The sequence below is a fragment of the Arachis hypogaea genome, chromosome 2, assembly GCF_003086295.3.
Source record: "Arachis hypogaea cultivar Tifrunner chromosome 2, arahy.Tifrunner.gnm2.J5K5, whole genome shotgun sequence".
Lineage (NCBI taxonomy): Eukaryota > Viridiplantae > Streptophyta > Magnoliopsida > Fabales > Fabaceae > Arachis > Arachis hypogaea.
This window is the reverse complement of record NC_092037.1, coordinates 3,118,982-3,132,545: the sequence shown is the minus strand read 5'-3', so window position 1 is coordinate 3,132,545 and position 13,564 is coordinate 3,118,982. Positions and strand designations below refer to the sequence as shown.

At 33.2% G+C, this 13,564-nt stretch overlaps 1 protein-coding gene and 1 long non-coding RNA gene across 4 annotated transcripts; one reads left to right on the top strand and one right to left on the bottom strand.

Moving 5' to 3' along the window:
- The first annotated feature begins 610 nt into the window (after positions 1-610).
- On the top strand, positions 611-3,701 carry LOC112762457 (uncharacterized). The gene is made up of 5 exons (XM_025808294.2): positions 611-670; positions 1,806-2,142; positions 2,442-2,510; positions 3,108-3,262; positions 3,383-3,701. The coding sequence occupies exons 1-4, from the start codon at positions 611-613 to the stop codon at positions 3,179-3,181; spliced, it is 540 nt and encodes a 179-aa protein (XP_025664079.1). The 3' UTR covers positions 3,182-3,262; positions 3,383-3,701.
- Positions 3,702-7,032: 3,331 nt separating this feature from the next.
- On the bottom strand, positions 7,033-9,473 carry LOC112733140 (uncharacterized). Of its 3 annotated transcripts, none has more exons than XR_011870277.1 (4): positions 9,093-9,473; positions 8,693-8,806; positions 7,974-8,055; positions 7,033-7,386 (listed from the first exon to the last, which is right to left on the bottom strand). It is a non-coding gene; the product is annotated as an uncharacterized lncRNA (long non-coding RNA). The 3 variants fall into 3 exon arrangements; XR_011870278.1 differs by having other exon boundaries at positions 9,047-9,462; XR_011870276.1 differs by lacking the exon at positions 9,093-9,473 and having other exon boundaries at positions 8,693-8,897.
- Positions 9,474-13,564: the final 4,091 nt, after the last annotated feature.

The following is a 13,564-nucleotide window of genomic DNA, read 5'->3' as shown; positions in this document are numbered from 1 at the left end:
TTAAAAAAGATGAAGACAAATATAAATATCAATAAAATTTAAATAAAAATGATCTTTTGTAAATAATTAATATGTATTTTGGTTTATATATAATCTTTTTGAATCAAGATAATATTATTATCATTATTTGTTGAACTATCTTTTTTCTGATAATATATATATATATATATATATATATATATATATATATATATATATATACTTTTTTATTGTGTGTTTTTATAATTTAACATTTTAAAAAAAATTTATAATAATTTTAATTTTAACAAAATATAATATAAATAAAGCCACGTTAATATTAAAATAATAAAAAAACTTATTTAATAAATTTTATACGGGAATAATATATTAACAAAAAAATAAAAATAATTTCTTAAAAAATAATAGAAAAGCGGTTGAAACATACCTGTTAAGCCGCTAGTTAACAAAAAAATAAAAATAATTTAAAAAAAAAGAAAAGCGGCTGATAGTGCCTGTTGAGCCGCTAGTATATATATATTACAATTTTGTTTCATCTATGGTTTAACACCAGATTCTACACGAAAGTAAAGCTACTCACTCAGCCTTTGATTGTTTGATCTGAGTGGAGCTAGGTCTTGGAGATAGTTCAATGAACTTACTTGTCCATTTATACAAGAACATTGATTCAAATAGGGGTGTTATCGGTTCGGTTTGGTTCGGTTTTGGATAAAAAACTAATCGAACCGATCTATTCAGTTTTCACAGAGTACCAACCAATCAGTTTGCTGTCTGTACAACAACCGAACCGAATCAAAAGCAATTTGGTTTGGTCGGTTTTTTCGATTTTTAAATCCTAACTAATATAAAATTAATCTTAGTAAAATGATGTTCAAAACAATCAATAAACTGAAATAACATTACATTACATTCAAATTCAGCACAATTTCAATTCATTCCAACAACTAAATATAAAACAAACACATTTGTTAAGTCTAAAATTTCCATTTCAATGCATTACTAAGCCACTTCTTTGGTTCGGTTTGGTTTGATTAGGTTTCTGCCGAGCTAACCGAAAACCGAACAGAACCGATCAGTTTACTTCGAAAAAAAACTAAAAAAATCGATTTTTTTTCGATTTTTTATTCGGTTGTTGTAAATTTCGGCTCGATTTTGCGGTAAATTTCAGTTCGATTCGATAACTTACACCCCTTAGATTCAATTATGGAAAAGGCTTCGAAATTTCATCTTAATTAGTGTTGATAGTATTTTGAATCTTAGTTTGAATTCTAAAATTGTGGTTTGGATGATAGTTACTTTGGTTATAATAGTGATCATTGTATATCATAAGCAAGTGCATTATTCTGAACTTAAGGAAAAAATGGTTGCCAAGAGTTACACTTATTCTACTTTAAATTAATATTTTTACATTATCAATTTGAATAGAATTTAAGAGAAATGTGAAATCATAATGAACAACCATCTCCTGTAACTTGTAGCTATTATGAATGTTATCATTCTAACTTTATTAGTTAGCATTTAACAGTATATAATTAATATGTTTTAAGAAGCAAAGTTAAATTAAACAATATATGTATTTATATATAATATATGATGATTAATTTAGTGACTAATTATTAGTAGGGGTGTTCAAAATCGATCCGGACCGAACAAAACCGATTGACCGAATCGAAAAAACCAAAAACCGAAAAAATCGAAAAAATTGTGTTTTGCTGTTTTTATTGCGGTTCGGTTCGATTTTCGGTTCTGACAATGAAAACCCTAACCGAACCGGTTCAAAAACAAAACCAACCCTCCCCCACCCCCCACAACATGACCTAACCTAGCCGGCTAGCCGCCAACCCTCACATTCACTCTGCGCTCTCTACTCTCGAAACCCACTCCCAACTTGCGTGAACCGCTTCCTCCCACCATCTCCCTGCGCCGACGAACCCCTTCCTCTCACCACCTCCCAGCGCCGCCGAACCCTTCCAGTCTTTCACACAGCACCGCCGAACCCTTCGTCCCAGCACCTCCTCGCGGACAGCACCAGCCAACACCATCGTCGCGGAGCCAGCACCACCCCCGCCGCCACCCACAGCATCGTTTCTGGTCTCGCGGAGACGCGGACAGCACCTGCCACCCAGCCACCGAGTCAAATCAGATATGGAGCCTCCAATTCAGGTATTCAATTTCTGTTCAATAATCATTGATTCATTGTTGTTCAATTTCTGTTTCAGTGTATATTTGTTGCTGATTTTTGTTCTTGGTTTAATTTGTTGTTGATTTTTGTATATTGTTGTTCAATTTCCATTTCAGTATATATTTGTTGCTGGTTTTTGTTCATGGTTTAATTTATTTGTTGTTGATTTACTGAAATTGCGTCTGATTGTTGTTCATGGTTTAATTTACTTCTTGTTGATTTCCTGAAATTGATTCTGATTGTTGTTATGTTGTTCACTGTTCATGGTTCAATGTTCAAGCTCAGAGGATGTCCTTAACAATTAACATAGAAAGCTCTTCCTTGTTTTGGGTGGTTGCCTCCGAGTTAGGTATGTAATTATTTAAATATTTATCATACCGCTCTTCAGTCTCTGAACTAACTTCATCATTGTTAGATTCTTCTATTCACTAGAAAAGGAATTTAAAGGTTCAACATAAAAAAAAGGGTAGAGAGCCAACATAGGGTAGTTGTTTATGGTGAACAAGAACAAAGAAAAGTTATTGTCATCAACATAATAATCCTGTGATTTAGATGTTCTTTGATCCAAACTCATAATGCATAATTATAAGAACAAATAAGTAGTTGATATAGATTAGACAGTTATTGAGCACAACGGAACATCCATCCATCCTGTTCTATTGTTTTATTGCTTTACTTGTTATTGATTCATTGTTCTGATTGCTGGTTCACTGATCATTGTTCATTTTATTTGTTGTTCTATTTTTATTTTATTTGTTGTTGTGTTTCTGCTCTTGATTTTGTACTATTGCTATATTATTATTATTTGTTGCTCTTTATTTGTTGTGTTTCTGCTCTTGATCATTGTTTAATTTATTTGTGGTTGGCGTGTTCTTGATTCTATGGTTGAGTTGTTGATTCTGATTTAGTTTTTTAATTTTAAAATTTTTGTTCTGTTTTGATTTAGGGAAATTCTGGTTTAGGGTTGATTCTGAACTTTTTAGTTTAGAGGAAGACTTTGGAAGCTGTTCACGAAGCTGACATTCACGAAGCTGTTCACCATTATATGATTGATGAGAAGCTCCTGAAATTGAACAAGGATGGCCTAAGATTGATGAGAAGGTGTAAAAGATTCACCATTATATGATTCTGACCATTTATTTTATACTTTTTCATAACCTCTGTTGCATATGATCTGTTTGAAACCATTTTATGTAATTCTTGGGTTTACTTGTGCTGCAGGCGGATATATACACCTTAGGTGAATGGAAGAATTTGTGGAATTGGTGCACCACATACATGAACATTTTTGGAATTAGTTTGGTTGTATTTTTTACTTAGTTTGGTTCTATTTCTTGATTCAGTTTGGAATTGGTGCACCATTTTTGCAAAATTTTTGGAATTAATTTGGTTGTATTTCTTGATTTTCTTGATTCAGTTCAGGTTGATTATTGTTCTATCAGCATATGCTGTTTTTGTAACAAAATTGTTAATGAGTTTAATTTGTTGTACTTCTGTGAATTTGTTAGTGATTTATAAGTTGATCATTGTTCCATCTGTATCTACTGATTTTGCAAAATTGTTAATTATTTTAGTATCCTAGATATGATTTGATGATTAGAATAGGAAAGGTTTTCAAAATAATTTAAAAACCGAACAAGCCGAACCGAACTAAACCGAATTTAATTGGTTTGGTTTGGTTCGGATGGGCTTAATAAAAAAACCGAACCAAATCGAACCGTACTATTAATATAACATGGGATCAAATGACTTTTTATTAAAAAACCGAACCAAACTGTACCGTGAACACTCCTAATTTTTAGTTTGTATATAATATTTATGATAAAAATTATATATAAAATATTCTATATTCTATCATAAAAAACTTTCAAAGAATTTTCACTTAAATTAATATATTTTAAACTAATAATTATTTAAAAAGATACATTGTTCCATGTAAAGTTCCTTCGGCAAAGCCATCGAGACTTTAGATAGGACCTAGCCCACCACTCCTTCGGCATTGCCATTAGAGCAAGAGAGCTAGGGGATCAAATATTTCAATACTTACACCATTGTTCTATACATACCAATATTTCTACACTATTAATCAAACTAAGCCATATGCTACCCTCTACTAATGTTAAATTGGCATACATTCACATTTTAGAAAAGAAAAATAATTAAGGTAATAATTAAACCAAACTAAATATACTACTAAAACTTTTTGCTTGAGTAGTCTCCTCCTCTTTTCGTAAATTTTCTTTGGTCCAATAAAATACACATATTATATTATAGTTCCTACATAAAATATTAATTAAAATAAGATAACTATCATGATTAAATAATTCAAAGAGTTTAGAGTAACAAATTAAATAATTTTTAGATTAGTGAAAAAACCACGTACTATAATCAGTTATGTCAAGCATACTCTTTCTTCCTAGATTTTCTCCTCTAGCTCTTTTCTCCTGGCGTTTAAAGAATTTTTGAGAGTGACTAACAACTTGTGAATAAGTTCTTGTTTTAACATATTCACTTGAAATTTTTGACCATTGTTTTCCTAATTCTTCGTAGCCTTGGAGAAACAACCTGCAAAAGAGATAGTTTGATATAATGAATGATTAGCAGAATTTATAGGAAAGTTCTCTCTGAGCTTTAAACGACGAACACATACTTGTGCTCTTGTAAAGTCCAATGAACTGTTTGTTGCCGTTTATTGTTGTTACTAGAAGCCGCATGTAAAGGTTCATGTTGGATTATGTTGCTGTTGGCATGTTGGTTTTGCTCTCTTCTTGCCCCTGACATTGATGATGAGAGTAAGGTAATATGCATTGGCACTGGCATGTCTGCCGCTGGCGCCATTACCTCCATCCTACCATGATAAATTACCAAGATATATTTACATTACAGAAAAACAGGGTATCCATATATCTGTATGGGAAAAAAAATAAATAAAGAAATAAAAAGAGAATGAAAATATTTAAAGGAGCAACCTGTGATGCTGATGGTGCGTCCAATGAGGCGGTGGAGGTGGTGGTGGTGGTGTTGCATTGACGACGGGAATGGAAAGAAGGCTGTGTTCCAATGGGGTAGCAGGCAGAGGTATCATGATGTTCATGTTCTCAGGATTACCGTTTTTGATAGCATTAACGTCGGTCATCAGTTTCAAGAATCGCTCTTGCAGCTGTGCCGGAGTCTTTCCAGGGAGGCGAGCAGCCACGGTTTTCCAGTGATTGTGTATAGCATCCTGGAAACAACTTGCGATAACCGACTCAAAGGCTTTGTTCTCCTCCCAAGTCCAGACCTGAGGTTGTTGATGACCACCCACTGCGGCAATCATCTCTAACGGTGGTTGATAACCCCAAGTGTCATTGAAAAACTGCTCTGTCATCTTGCTTATATCCGTCTGCGACTTGGATTGATGCTGAGACTGAAGCGGAGATTCTAGCTGAGGCAGAGGCAGAGGCAGAGACTGGGAGGTAGGCTGAGGTGGAGATTCTAGCTGAGGCAGAGGCAGAGGCAGAGGCGGAGATTCTAGCCCACGTGGTTGATTAACACCGACTTCAATAGCACATTGCTCTTCAAAGTTCGTTGTATGCGGCTGGAGCTGAGGCTGAGAATGCTTGGTAGCTTCCGTCTCCTCCCAGTTCTCTTTCGTATCCATCATGAAAAAAGCTTCCAGTTCCTCTTTCATCTTTTCTGGGTTATACTCCATATCCATGTTTGAAAGAGTGTTATCCCAAGAATGCAGCTGTTGATTGTCGTCCAAGCCCGAGGCAAACAGATCTTCCATCATCTTCATCTCCTTGGTATCCATCATTAAAAGAGCATTTAGCTCCTCTTCAATTATTGCTGCGTCATCTATTTCCTCTGCAATCATTCCTGCGTTCTGTAAGTCTTCCCTTCTTCTTCTTAGTTTCTTTGTTCTTCTTCTTGGTTTCTTGGAGAGTTTCTTTCGTTTGGTTTAATCCTTTAATAACACATTTATAGAATCCTCATTTTAGATTAGAGTTGTTTAGATTAAATTAAATTAAGGGAACTTCCACAAGGATTACATTTAATATAAGCTTCACTTCTTAAATTAAAGTGGTTTAGATTACATTAAATTGTGGATAAAATCCAGAAAAATTTCATCTTCAAAATTTTATTTTAAAATCTTTTAATTTTTGTATAATGTAAATTTGGAAACTTTTAACTAAATAAAGAAAGTATTCTAATAGGATGTGGAGCTTCTTTCCTAGCTTGATGAGGTGAAGTTAATAGCAGCAACTCTTCAAACTCGAAAGAGATGAAAGCCAATGAAGAAGCGTATGAGTTGAAAGCAAAAAAGGCTTACAGGCAGAGGCAGGGACTTAGGCTGAGGCCAGAAATGGCTTGATGAAGCGTTCCATTCTTGAGCTAAGAATTTAAAGAATGATGATAATGTGGGATTTGTTGTCTTTGGTAGTTATTTTTTAGTTCTTGATTTAATTATGAAACAAACTCTTCCTCCACTGCCTGCCTTCTAATCAAAAATTGATTTAAATTTGTTTTGTAAAAGATATATTTCTTAATGTAAAACGAAAATTTAAAGTCAAGATTTTATTAGAAAAATCACATTATTAACTAATTTTGTTAAGTTTAAATAAGTAAATAAAGTGAGAAAATAAATAAATCTTAAAATAATTTAATTTTTATGCACATGTTTTTATATTCAATTAGGATTTGTTACTAAAAAAAATCCACTCATTCAGTAAATCTTGAAAAGTATAGCTAAAAATGAAAAAAAAGCCTTTATCAAAGGCTACGTTTTCTTGTTTTGGAGACGCTTTAGTGAAAAATGCCTATTCAGACATTGCCAATATTCTCAGAGGCTAGGCTTCTTAAATTCATATATATAATTCTATAATTCTGTATTTTTAATTAAATTAATCAAATATTGTATAATAAAAATAAATGTATAATACAGAATGCGGAACAAGCTCTTCTGGGTAACTCTCCTCCCCCTCCACCCCCCCTCCCCCTCCTACTGTGTTTGGACTAGAACTTTACAAAGACAATTTAATAGAGGTTTTGCGAGCAAATAGCCATTTGATCAGTTGAGGGACCGAGTCCATGGCTGAGACAAATCCTCCGGTAACAAGGTCAGGAGTCGCGCGAATTGGTTTTGGTGCAATGATTGCAGTGCCTTTGACTTCCAGGCACAAATGTATTTCTTCTAGTCTTCAGTCTTCTCAATCAGTGACCAATCAGCATCGAGGAAGGCATTTCTGAAAAAATAATACATAACAAGTTCATAAAAGTTCAAATATCAAAATTTATGACCGAAGAAGAAAAATAATAATCACTCATATGCAAGAAAAAGATAACAAAACTTAACAATTAACAATGTTTATATTACATTGATACATGAGATAGAGTTTCACATTTAACCAATTCAGACAATTCTGAAGCAAGCAGATAATCTTATATTAGTAAAATTTTTTTTGAAAAATTGAAGCTGTTAATCCTTGTGTACATGTTTTGTAGGATTTTATCAAAAACAACCACGCGCCTTCTTATGATGAGAAACACCTGTAAGTGGTAAAAAGAAAACAATATCAGGTTTAGCATGACTCAGATCATCAAGGAAATTGAGCTTCTTCTTATCTTGATAATTAATATAATCTGCTTTTGTTAAGTTATGCTTAGCCAATTGGCTCATCATCCTCAAAACAATTATCCTATTGAAGCAGTCATCACTCATCAGCATATAACAAGAAATAATATCAAACAATAAAAAATAACTCAATTAATTGAGAAGTCATAGAGTGCAAAAAAAAAAAAAAAACAAAGTCAAAGTGCATCCAAATCCAACCTTTTTTTATCAAGGATCATTTCAAGATATGATTTGGTGATCCAAGGTCCATTGATACCAAGCCTCATTGCTTCAGTTCAGTCTGCAGAAAATTATTTTTTCCCCACTTTTGGATAAGTAACTCAGCATATTATTAATAAAAAAAATGCATAATTGGAGTAGGCAGCAAGGATATACATAGAAATCCCTAGCCAAACAAGGTTTTTAATATAAAGTGAAGGTAAGAAAAGATACAACAATGAAAATGAGAATAAAACAAGATCATAACTGACAGTTGAAATGGCATCGAGCTAGTTAGTATCACAATTGACACTAGGCCCAAGTTGTAAGACTAATTGTTTCCACAGAAGTGGCACACATCCGAGTGAATGCAGCTGACAGGATAATTTTACAAGTGATGGGGTGAAAACTTCAACAAAATACTTAGGAGAAAACAACAAGACTTTATAATCACTGATAAACCTGAACCGAACTTGCTCTTCAAAATCTCCTGAAAAAGTAGCACATACAAGATAAAATCCCAAGGACCATTTATCAAACAGTGGAATAGAACACATTCGAATTTCAGGGGAAATTACATGAGAAAGCTGCCAGGAAATTGAATAAGTAAACAGCTCTGCTATGCATTGCTTAATCACGTCTCTGATAAAACTTGTGTTCAAGATCAATCATTGAGTTAAAATTGTACTGTCATAATAGAAAGACATATACTTAAGTACCTGGTGATCAATATGAGCCCCTAAAGGACAAATTCGATAGGAAGATGCCACAATTCGAACTTCCTCTTTCGTAACCCCTGCCATGTTAGAAACTCTCTGTCTCACTTCAGCTACCTGCAGGTTGCACAACAATGAATCACGACATTTGAAAGAGTATTGAATCGGACTGGGTGTTTAATCAAAAAGGCACTTTTCACTTTTCATTATATATATGTTTTTCCTCAATTATTCCACCTCCACTGAAATATACAATTCCTTACGAGTTTGACCATCTAAACCAGGGCATTCAGTTATTTATACCACAAAATTCTCAAATCCAGCACTTAATTATATATAAAATGCAGTTAAATATACCTTCTCTAACAATCAGAACCTAGAACCCTAACAATCAGAAACATACCTTCTTCGACACTGAAACGAGAGAAGAAGTGAGGTAATGAGCAAGAAAGAGAAGATAGATAGTGAATCAGAGAATGATTATCTAGTGAGTGCACGATGGTGAGCGACGAGGCGACGATGTGAGCTACGATGATGAGCCAAGGAAGCTTGCGACGATTGGGAGCAGCGACGGTGAGCGCGCGAGACGACGATTGTGAGCTGCGACGGTGAGCTCACTAGACGGAGATGATGAGTGTTGGCGAAGGCGAGAGACGAAGGAAGGTGAAGAAGAAAACCTCTGTGAATTCGAATGGCGGGTAAGTTCAGTAACTTGAAAACTTGCCTTGAAAAATTTTCATTAAGCGTATACTAACCATAGGAAACACTTTTGCAAAACGTTTTTTAGTAAGAAAAGTATATTCATACGTATTAAAATAAAGTTTATTTTTAGGATTTTTTTTAAATAAAATAATAACCTCAAAATTCATTGAAGTTATAGAACTAGAATTATATACACAGACATTATAACTCATGTGAAAGCCCGCTGAGATGAAATTAGGCTAAAACAATTATCTTCCTGTGAATCAGTGCTATTATGGATTTTCATTCTTAGCATAATGGTACCAACGCACTACTATAGAGAGCTTGAATTCATTTCATTTTTACTTCAGAAATTCCTTGTTCTCTGTAATTCTTTCTAGAATTTCTCTTCAAGTTTAGTTCCGTGTGTTTGTTCCTAGCCTTAAGATTAATCTTTTGTACAAGATATTTCTTAAGAAACACCTTTTTAGAAAACAGGAATCCTCTGAGGCAATAATTATTATATTTCTCATGAAATCTTATGAATGCATAGATTGTATCTCACATAAAATTGTGTAAGTATTTTCTTTCTTCTGTTTTGGAAAAGAAGTACTTTGCATATCATTTTCAAGTCATGAGTTAAAAATCTGGTAAAATTACAATTCATAATATAATTAGTTATAGTCCGAAATTGGCAAATACCTCCTCAATATGAATAGTTGATTGAGAAAATAATTGCCATAACAAAACATAAAACAGTGACAGTAATCGAATAACAGAAACCAAAAAAATAAAAATAGAGACAAGACAGCAAAATTTTAACGTGGAAAACCCTCTCAAGACACCAAAAAAATAAACATTTCAAGACATAAAGTGTTTGTCATCACAAAAATGGAAAAACCAAAAAGTTGATAGGAATGAAATTGTTGCTGATGGCATCACTGCAACTTCTCCTTCCAATGACTATTTCATGTTTCAAATGTGGAAAGCATATTCTTTGAATGTTGACCGCATTAGCCACATTCCTTCATCACCTTGGGAAATCTGTTTGATAACGTTTCCAAATCCAGAAACAAAGAAATTGTTATTATTACAGAACCTTTTCTCTTGATATTAGAATAACTTACTACTATAGGCATCTAATACTATTATTTTTATCCAATGATTCAATTTATGGTAAAAAAGATTACACAACAATATAACTTGATCCTTTTATTTTGAAAGCTACTTGTACAATTCATGCTGGTTCCACGATCCTACATGAATCTTCCAACACAAAAGCTTCTCTAAGGCATTTGATATAGGAAAAATAATATTGTATCACACAATATCATACCTCCTAATCATGTGTATTTTGAGCAACTAAATTGGTTGAGTATGAGTAAACAGTGCGCATTTGGAATACAAAATTAAGTGCATTTTTTAGAACCAAAACATGTATTCATTTACTTATGCATCATATAATAGCTTAGCAACTTCTGGGAAAATATTTGATGATGAGGCATAGATAGCGTTTGAATGTTTCTTGGTGTTGATATGAAAAAGGAGACAACATACATGAATACCAGATTTTGCTATGGATATTGAAAGTTGGAAAAATGGTATTAAGTGGCCGAAGGCACACCATGGTTTCCATTAATTACTTCTTCTTTTTCAGTTTCTGGTAGCCTGGAAGATCCTCTTAGTTATGTTTTATGTGCTGCCGCCACTTTGCTTTAATTTATCATATACTATATTTAAGTGTGCGTGGCCGTGATGCACAAAAAAAAAAAAGAATAAAAATGAGAGCACTTTTTTTATTAAAAAAGATAAAATAGTTTAATTTCAAGCGTATAATAGTAAATGCTGCATGCGGAAAAGACAGAGACATTGTTTTGTGATGAAGTGCATATAAATCAAGGTAATCATAAACTTGCATTCCACCTTAAGAATGATGGTACAATAAACATGTTCAAAATTGAACTAAGCAAGATATCTTTTTTCTAACTAACTAACAAACTAATTGACACATTAAACTAATCTTTTACCTTAACCCATGATAATAATAAAGTCTCACAGCCCACAAATGCAGCCCAACAGACATAAATTCAATTGCAATTTTAACTTTTATTATCTTATCTTATCTTTATCTTATCTTTATCTGTTCTTATCTTATCTTTATTTGCTTTTATCTTTCATAAGCCAATGCTCTCTATATATTTAGTTTTGCCTTCATAATTTACAATACAATTCAATCAATCAAGAAATATAAAGTACAATATTTTTCATTTTTTCTTATCTGGTTCTTTTATAGTTTTATCATGGTATCAGAGCTACTATCCACAAACAATTCAATTCCACATTCAAAGATGAAGAAGTTCTTCACCAAATTAAAATCGTGCTACTGTCCACATCCAACTACTAATAAGAAGAAGCTATCAAAGTGTCCACCGTCCAGTGGCCGCATCACAAAGGATCGTCGTGACAGCAGCGTCGACCACAACGAGGTTATTGTTACCAAACCACAAAAGAAACTCAATGTGGTCTTACCCTCCGACGATTACAAGAACAACAGGGAGTGGTGGAAGTCAATGCCGATCGCGGCTTTAGGGTTCGCTTTTTCCATGTCTTGAGCTCCAGATTCATATAATGTTTAAGTGTTGTGATGTGTTCGGATCTGTGTTGATAACTGATAGTTAAATTTTTATGCTACTGAAATTGCAATTGTACATAATGGAACAATTAGTTCGACTTCTATGTTTATACCATTCTATTTCAGGTGGATTTTTTCTTAAAAAAAAAATACAATATTCTTCATCTTTTCTTATATCATTTTTTCATGGTTTTATCACGTTGAATTTATGTATTCTGTTGGCCTGCATTTGTGGGCTGCGAGACTTCTCTATTGTTGTCATGGAATAAGGTGGAAGGGTAGTTTAATACGACATGCATGTATACACGCTAAACTCATAAGAATGAGATCAATATTATGTCACAGATTCATGGCAGAAGCAGACTGTCTTACTCTTGCACCAACAGCAAAGAATTTGGTGATGACTTCAATATACATAATACACTCACTTTACATGGCAATAACCTCTTTAATTAAGTCCAAAAGATCAAATATTCTATCACAATACTTGTTGAATAATTTGAATTCCACCGCAGCTTAATATATGTACAGAACATTTACTCTTGGTATTAGAATAGCTTATTATATGCATCTAATAATATTGACTTTATCCAATGATTCAATATATGGTTAAAAATGATTACACAGCAACAACGTGATCCTTCTATTTTGAAAGCTTATACACCTCATGCATGCTGATTCCTTTTAAGCTATCATTTACTTTTTCTCTGTGGAAAATAGCAAAAATAAAATTATAGCAACGAATAGAGAAATATACCTACAACAACAAAAGCTTTTCAATCATAAGTGCCACTACTCTAACTTTCTCCATCATGTCGTTGCTTTTTAATAACATTAAGCAAAAATCAGAAAACACAGTATCTGGTTCCCAACACCTTAATCCAGCTTAATTACCACCTCAAATGATCTTAGAATTAAATGAAGATATATAGCCAATGTATAGGATTACATCTGGAACACAAGCCACCTGCAGAAGATAGTAAAAACACTAAAAAAGTAAATTTAATTCATCCATTTGTTTAATACATCTAAAAACAAATCTCAAATGTTGGATACATGGAAAAAGGATATTCCCAGTGTTTCAATTTTTGTTTCATGGTAATTGTTATCATCCCCTTTAAAGAAAATTTCCAAGCAACAACGAAGCTAAATGATTGCATAGTTGATGCAATTCTTTGAGCAGTCAGATTAGAACTGGTTAAGGTCATGATGCTTGATAATTGCAGGTCCGTTGCAGATTACTTAAGAAAATGATTTTGCTATAGTGGTAGGCTCAAACTGGTACTAGAATGAGCTTGTGGCAATGTAGATGCAGATGGTGATAAACAAATGTCACATTTTCAACACTACAAAAAGTTTTTAAATACAAGTGCAGTCCAATCATTGAGAAATTCAGTGTTTAAATTGACGCTCTAATGCATGAATAAGGTTAACATAATCCATTATGCTTACTTTTCAATAATATATCCTTGTAGAGATCATTTCAGGGGAGAAAGAAAATCATATCAATATTCTCACCCCAGATTTGCCAGTTGAACAACACACATGGTAAAGGCAGTCTA